At 54.9% G+C, this 8,000-nt stretch overlaps 2 protein-coding genes across 2 annotated transcripts in view; both read right to left on the bottom strand.

The window, feature by feature from the left end:
* The window catches only part of LOC113217724 (pyridoxine/pyridoxamine 5'-phosphate oxidase-like), a 10,051-nt gene extending 8,403 nt beyond the window's left edge, over positions 1-1,648 (bottom strand). Inside the window, exon 1 of the mRNA XM_026437750.2 lies at positions 1,534-1,648. The gene's annotated coding sequence lies outside the window, so the exon portion shown is untranslated. The remainder of the gene's footprint in view (positions 1-1,533) is intronic.
* Positions 1,649-2,433: 785 nt separating this feature from the next.
* LOC113217726 (D-2-hydroxyglutarate dehydrogenase, mitochondrial-like) lies at positions 2,434-5,396 on the bottom strand. The gene is made up of 4 exons (XM_026437751.2): positions 4,915-5,396; positions 4,699-4,831; positions 3,849-4,063; positions 2,434-3,734 (listed from the first exon to the last, which is right to left on the bottom strand). Exons 1-4 carry the CDS (start codon positions 5,284-5,286, stop codon positions 2,943-2,945), a joined length of 1,512 nt encoding a protein of 503 aa, XP_026293536.1. The 5' UTR covers positions 5,287-5,396; the 3' UTR covers positions 2,434-2,942.
* Positions 5,397-8,000: the final 2,604 nt, after the last annotated feature.

Below are 8,000 nucleotides of genomic sequence, written 5' to 3'. Positions count from 1 at the left end.
ATTTACATGTAATTCTTATGGGAAAAAAGCATTAGAATCGAAATTTACATCATGCAGGCCTCCACTGCATATTTTTTGACAAACTCGTGCAGAAACGCTATCCTCTAGCGATAACAAACCCGGCGATGTGTCACACATGATCTTTCACTGTACAGTTAATGCGGTCTGTGGCACAAATTTAGGCAAATTTTCATCATTTTAATGAAAATTGCGAATGTAAACCTCATGAACTCTGCTGTTAGTAATCATGTGTGGCACATCGCCGGGTTTGTTATCACTAGAGGATTGCGTTTCTACACGATTTTGCCAAAAAATATGCAGTGGAGGCCCGCTTGATGCAAATTTCGATTTTAAGGCTTTTTTCCCATAAGAATTACATGTAAATTTAAACGTAAGATGCGGCACGGGTTAGCCTTATCCCAGGGCCATGGGATTTTTTACCTGTGCTTCAAATACAAAAAGGAAAAGAAAAAGCCGTGATGCAAGTTTGAAATCCAAAATCGTCAAAATAAGCCGCACCCTAAGGTGCCCTGTAGGTGCCCTAGAGGTGCCCTGGAGGTACCCTGGAGGTACCCTGGAGGCACCCTGGAGGTACCCTGGAGGTGCCCTGGAGGTGCCCTGGAGGTGCCTTGGAGGTACCCTGGAGGTGCCTTGGAGGTACCTTGCAGATACCCTGGTACCTGCGGGGAGTGTTGGGATGGGGAGGCTGCTGTCTCCGTCTGAGTGCGATACGCAGCCCGGTCCTCGCTTCGTTGCTAGCTCCGCCGCCTCCCACCTCCAAAACCGGAACTCATCATATCCCTCGCCTCGTCCCCCTTTCCCCCCCTCCAGCCACCTCGCCAATCCATGGTACCGTTTGTCCGCCCTCATCTCATATTGACTCCCAATCCGAAATCCATTGCAGGATAGCGAGGGGTCCCCAACTTGAGATAAATGTGTACACCGGATTACCAAATAGTAATGATTACCAATGATTACCTAGGGATACCAAAGATTATAAATAAATACAAGGTCGGATTTACCTGCAAATTTACTCCGAAAGTGCTTTTTTTCGTCCCGAGAAAGATGCACATCTTAACCAGTTGCAATTTTCAAGCTGACGAGTTACAAATTTGCATCCTATCAGTGGACAGATTATAGTTTTGTCCATGAGAAAGGAGGAAAATTCATCATTTCCAACATGCACGTCTGCATTTTGTCAATGTGAGCACAAAACTGCAGGCCTTAATTTGTCACTGAGGAAAGTGATGATTACCAGTGATTACCGATGATTACCAAATCTGTGTAACCAGATTACCTCAGTTGGGCACCCCTCGCTGGATGGAAACTTTGCTCCTCCGCGCACTGAGCTATTCTTAGCTTACTTATAACACGTGATCACGTGACCGGGAACGTAATTTATCGGAGTGTGTGTAACCGCTGGTGACCGCCGCGCGCCACGCTCAGAGAAGGTGCTGTTGTTGCCCCCCCCCCTCTTCCTGTTCGCTCCCTCCCGCGGGAGACGCAGCTCTGCATACCCTCGGGACTACTCACCGCTTCTTGTCTGGGTCGCTGGCTCGGACCAATGCTGCTGACCCTGCCGGCCGCTGGTTGGCGACGGACTGCGGTCCGGGCGTCGGGTGCTGCTCGCCACCAAGAGCGGCCTGCTCGTCTAGAGGGTGCGCCGTTACGTAAAGGGGCTTCTCAGAAAGGAGGGGGGGTTGCGGTTGTGGTGGGGGCAGGGGTGGGGAGGAGTAGTTCTGCCGTGTGGGTGGGCGGGCGGGCGGGCTGGCCGCGAGAAGTATCGGGAGAGGGATCGGGCCGGGATCGAGCGAGATCCCTCCAGTCGAGCCGAAAAGTGGCGGTCGCCGGAGATGGCGTGGCGTGGCGTGGCGGGCCGACCGCCGTGCGTCACCTCGACTGAGCAGGCTAGAGCGAGCTACGACGAAGACAAGCCGCCGAAGGTTGAGATGAGAGTCGTAATAAGAATGCCGAAAAACATACACTGTCAATTCAGGGTGTCCGGGGCTGACCTAAATGCCTACGTTTTGCTGGTTACGCGGGACTGAAGTCGGAGAACAACTTTGAAATCCGGGAAGGTTTTTATTGTTGTGATTCGCGATGGGCCCTATTTAAACCGGTTTGAAATCAACCTTTACTTGTACTTTTTGTCGTGAAATTCGCGCGTGCGTTTCGCTTCTTGTGGGATATTAAGGGTGCATCTTGCAGGGCCGCTGGAGGGCTGTTATGGCAGGTCCCCGTATTCTCCGCCGTGTAATAGAGAGGCTCTAGATGGCTCTTGTTTCTAATGCGGCTTCGAGTGTCTCGCTGGCGGATCGAGTTCTGAATGAGTATTTGTTTTGGGGCCGCGAGGTGGGACGGTCAGGTCGACATCATTGTTTGGTTGTGTTCCACTTGTTGATGTAGGACGGGTCGATAACAACCAGGATCATGTTTGCGGTATCGCTCCATTGTTTTATTGTCGTAATAAGTAATATGGCACAGGGTGACATTTAACACATAAATTAAGTCAAGAATCACAGGAGGAAAATTCCATTCAAAACATGGCATTATTAAGCTTAACTCCCGCGTAACTTAGACCTAACATTTCCCGAAAAGGGCACAGAGCTAATTCATTAACATAATACTAGTTGGCTCTATCACAATCTCCGGTTTTAAGATTAACTAAAAACTAACCGAGTGAATCACGGGCCTGCCTGGAGAGATAGGCTTCAAAAGTTCTGTCAAGGAGAACTCCTCTAATCCACATCTCCAGGTGTGCTTTTGATACCCTTTTTTGGTTTAGTACCTTCCTCCTCCTTCATACATAGACACATGCGCTCCCTCATGTTCACCTACGCTCGCACCTGGCGTGTTACGGTTCACAGTAACGCATCCCAGTCACGGTTACCGGGCCCAGTCACGCTGGGGCGCCCTCAGCCCCTCCTCGCCTCATCTCCCTCCTAGCAAGACTTGCCCGTCAGACCGAGGGGTAGCACCTTGTAGGGGTTGAGAATACCCTTGGGGTCCATGAGGTCCTTCAAGTCCTTCATGAGACTGAGGGCGGGCGCCGTCTTCGAGAGGTGGAGGAACCGGTTCTTCTTGAAGCCGACGCCGTGCTCGGCGGCCACCGACCCGCTGCGCAGGGACGTCCACTCGTACACGAACTCCTCCATCCACTCGAGCAGCTCCGAGTCGAAAGAGGGCGAAGTGACGGCCAGGTGCAGGTTGCTGTCCCCCATGTGGCCGAAGCCGCAGACCCTGGTGACGTGGCGGCCCGCCTCGCGCAGGCGCATGGTCATCTCGGGCACGATGTCGTAGTACATCCTGAGCGGCACGCTGATGTCGAACGTGTAGAGGCAGCCGTCGGCCCACAGGCCCTTGCCCACCCGCAGCCGCGTCTCCCACAGCGTGCGCATCTCGGCCTCGGAGGACGCGAGCACGCCGTCCGTCGCCACGCCCGAGCTGCGCACGGCCTCCAGCAGCTTGGCGATCTTCTCGCGGTCGTGCTGCGCGTCGCTGCCGTTGGTCTCGACCAGCACGTAGAAGGGGTGGTCGTCCTGCAGCGGGTTGCGGTAGCCCAGCTTGTCCACCACCACGCGCATGCACTCGCCGTCCATCATCTCGCACGCCGACATGGTCTCGCCGAGCGCCTGGCGCGCCGCCCGGAACGCGTCCACGACGCGGCTGAACGACGGCACGCCCAGGAACAGGACGTGCTCCGCGGCGGGCGCCACGCTGCACTGGATCGCGACCTGCGGGGCGGGGAAGGGGTCGGCGGTGAGTTGAGAAAGGTCGTGTTTTGGTACACTGCGCTGGACTGGGGCCGCCGGCAGCGGGTCAAACCGCCGCGCTGTCGCGTCACCTACCTGTGTGATGACACCCAAGGTGCCCTCGGAGCCGATAAACATGTGCTTCAGGTGGAAGCCCGAGTTGTCCTTGCGCAAGGTGTTCATGAGGCGAATGACGGTCCCGTCGGCGCGGACCGCCTCCACGCCCAGCACCGAGCCGTGCAGGCTGCCGTAGCGCACCAGCCGCACGCCGCCCGCGTTGGTCGACAAGTTGCCGCCGATGTGGCACTTTCCTGCAAAAGGTCAGGCCGTTGAGCAGGCGTATCTCTTTTGTGTACGTCACACAATTTGGGCGTTACGTCACACAACTAACGAGGGCGTTCTATTTATAATAGCAAATGTAGTTTTTAAAAATGTTGTTTCTTCATTTTTTGTCACTTTTATTTTCATTTTAATAATTTATCTCCCCAAAATCTTATTGTACTGTTTTTCAAGTCCGTCTTCATTTGTTTTTCTAAAATGTTAAAATTAGTGTGTGGCTTGGTATAGGTTTCCTGAATGCCTTGTGCCATGTGCAGGAAAAGGGGGCACTTTGTAGGGTTGCCTTTAGTTGCCCTTAGCTCCCTGTAACCCAATTGATCGCAAACGCGCTCCTAATCTTTTTTTAAAAAATACTCATACTTTTCAATTCTTGTTGATGGGGGTATACCAGGTGGCTGATTCACTGTACCGCATGCACGGGTGCGGGCGGGTTTGCCTATGCTCTCGCTGCCCACGGCTCCTTATGGCTCCGTGTGAATAGGCAACCTGTCCGCACGCGTGCATGCGGTACAGTATAACCACGAAAGTGCGCGGCGTGAATCAGCCACCTGGTACACTGATTTATCAGTGAGCGTCCCCCCCATCTGGATGGATTCCTTTCACTAACCTTTGGCGCCCAAGTCGAGCGGCACGATGAAGCCGCGCTTTCGGACGTACGCGTCCAAGTCGCCCAGGATGCAGCCCGACTGACACGTCAGCACTCCGGACACCTCATCGAAGCTGAGGATCTCGTTGAGGCGCTGCGCAACATGAGGGGAGAATCGTTAGACTTCGTGTACAGTGTGTGGCAGAGGAGGCAATACTGTACAAGAGGACACCCTACCTGCGTGGACAGGATGATCTCGTCGAAGACGGGCACGCTGCCCCAGACGAGCCCCGTGTTGCCGCCCTGCGGGGTGACGGCGAGGCGCTCCGCGTTGCAGAAGGCCAGCACGTCGGTCACCTGCTGCGTGGTGGCGGGCTTGAGCACCACGTTGCCCTGGCCGCGGGCGTGGCGGTCCCAGTCGATGTTGTGCGCCGCCACCTTGACGGGGTCCGTCACCACATTCTCCTTGCCGAGGAGGTCCTCGAAGAAGCGCAGGTGCTCGTCGGAGAGCACGGCGAAGTCGCCCCGCTCGAGGTGTGGGAAGCGGTCGGTCGTGAAGTCCGGAAGCGCGGCGTCGGCGCCGTTGACGATTTTGCGCCCCTTCTCCATGGCGGTGGCAGGGCAACTATGGCGAGGCGCGACCGCGATGCGCGAGCCCACCTGGCGGGGACCCTGGCGGGGACCCTCCCCGCCGGTCGTGTGCTGGGGCGGGGCGGTGGGGAGGGACGCTGGGGGACGTCGGGGGACGCCCTCAAGAGGCCCGCGGTCGTCTGCCACGTAGCCAATTCAAGGGTACAACGGGGAGCGAGAGAGAGACGGAGGCAGCAAGAGAGGTGGTGGGGTCACTTCGCAAGCAGCTTGCGCCCGCCGTGGGTGGGGGCGGGGCGGACGGGGTGGACGGGGCGAAACCGCGGATGGAAACATAGGTGAGTTCTCCGCCGCCGGGCGGACCCGCCCGGCGACCGCGGCCCGCGAGCCGGGTCTCCCTGACCAGAGCCGGGGCCTTCGGCGGGGGGGCCGTTCTGCAAAGGGAGGGGACGTTGCGCTCCGCAAGGGCTTCTCCGACCGAGGACGCCGGGGTAGAGCGAAACGGGAGGGGGGATGGCGAGGCGGGGCACGGGGGCCCGGGCAGGAGGGGAGGCGACTCTTCGAGGCGATTTCCGATCAGCAGCTGCGCGGCGAAGTCGGGGAGTCGGGGCGGCCGACGGACAGGTGTTACGTATACGTGTTGGTGTTGGCCGCTGCTAGAGCCTCCTAGAGCCTCCTAGAGCCGTGTGTTTTCGACAACGTATACTAGCGCCCGGCCCGACGACCGCGCTCACGCGATACCCACGTCATAGCATAGTCCGCAGCCCGCCGCCACCTCTGCCGGGGAGAGCTGCGAGAGGATATCACTCTCCTCTCCCTCTCTCTCCTCTCACTCACGCACGCGAGCACTGCATCTTGCTCGTGTTTACGCTATGGGGACCCCTGCTGCACAGGCTTGCCTACCCGCTCGGGCCGCAGGCGCAAATGCCCCTTACGTCACGGAGTTAACCTTTACCTTGAATGGGTAGTAACGACATGTTTTACGTGTTGTCATGTTGGCGCCCCCTCGAGCCCACGGACAATACCCAACCACCTTCCGTGCCCAGCAGCAGCAAGACCAATCTTGTGAGAATCGAAGGGCCAATGAAGATTACTGCAGAGTGGCTACTAGGCCCCTTGCTATGGCCCGGTGGCCGCCTGGTGACCGCGTTGAGACTGAGAGCCCTTGGCCGGAGCCGCTCCAGCACAGTGCTCAAACTCAAACAAAGCAGACCGCTCGGTAATTGTTGGGCTATCCGGGTCTGGGACGCTGGGTCGAGCTCCCGGCTGCTCCCGGCTCCCCCCGCGCCGTGCCACCTCGGATCCCCGGACCTCCGCGTAGTAGCGCCCCCCCCCCCTCTCACCGGTCGCACTCCTTCCTGATTGTATAGCGGCTGGCGAGTGCGGCTGTTGGCCGGAGTGGGCCTTCCCTGATGGAATTGGCAAATTACGGATAGATCCTCTTAACATATTTTGAAGCTTCTCACAGGACTAATGGAGAGTGTGTGTTCATCATGTACGCGCATAGAATCGCCTCCTGAACTGACAGCACGCAGACAAGTATAAGTTATGTCTCATGTGTCAGAGAAACGACAATGTCGCAGTCGTACAGTAAAGTTATACAACGCATAGGAAAGACATAAAAGCAGTCTCATTGCTCAATTAAGGAGTCGAATGAGAACTGGCCATCGTTGTACTCAGGGGATTAGCTATCGTATTTTTGTTTTCGCGGGATGTGTATTCTCAGAATTCTTACTTTTAGCTAACTTACGCAAGGATTCGGTGACGTCGTAGACTCGCGATGTCTTTGTCCTTGGGCCATATTTTTTATACAGATCCCGAATACCTTTTTATTTAAAGTACGGGGAAAAAGGGTTTGACTCTCAGTAAACCAATTGTCTGTTGGCATGGCCTATAGCGTTATGTGAAATGTAACATCTTGTAAATGTATCCCGCAATAGAAACTTTGTTATTGGAGCGAAAGCTTATTTATTTGTGGGACCTGATGCTTGGCAAGATATACAGGGTGGTAGGGTGGTCCACAGAGCCCTTCCCGAGGCCCTTCCTTTATTTTGCTTATACTGTACCGCATACACGCGGGCGGGCGGGCTTGCCTACCGTCGCTCACAGCGGTGCCTTATGGCCCCGTACGAGTATGCAACCCGCCCGCACGCCTGCATCCGGTACAGTATAAGCAAAATAAAGGAAGGGGTCTGTGGACCACCCTGTATTACCGGATTTCAACTAAGGTAAGCAAAGCCGAGGGAGCAACCACTCGCGTAATCCTGTGTACAGATAGAAGTGTAATCCCTATGAAATCCTTATGTATTCTTTGGTATTGTTTAAAAAATCATTAATTTTCCCCTCATTATCCAAATTTATTTGTTTTAGAGCCACAAATTCAACAAAATTAATGTGTAATCCCTCAAAGTTCACGTGTAAATCCTGTAATCACGGATGTGTACATCCTAAATCGAAATCGTGCCCCCCCCCCCTCATTATTAGTTCTCGCAACTTAGCCATCGCTGGCAAACTTTTTGTTGATATAAATTCAAAAGTTATAGGGCTGCCTATCACCGAACGCTTAAGCTATCCCAAACGAATTGTTACTAACACTGTGCCGAACCTTTTTTCGAGGGGGCCACCACTTTGATTTAGAATGTATACAGGATTACGTGATTGCAGCTGGATTATACGTGACTTTTGAGGGATTACACTTGAGTTTTGTTGAATTTCTGACTCTAAAATCCAAAACC

Source organism: Frankliniella occidentalis, unplaced genomic scaffold, assembly GCF_000697945.3.
Source record: "Frankliniella occidentalis isolate FOCC.00 unplaced genomic scaffold, Focc_3.1 Scaffold85, whole genome shotgun sequence".
In the NCBI taxonomy this organism is placed as follows: Eukaryota; Metazoa; Arthropoda; class Insecta; order Thysanoptera; family Thripidae; genus Frankliniella; species Frankliniella occidentalis.
The sequence above is the reverse complement of the archived record's forward strand: the minus strand, read 5'-3'. Positions and strand labels throughout refer to the sequence as shown.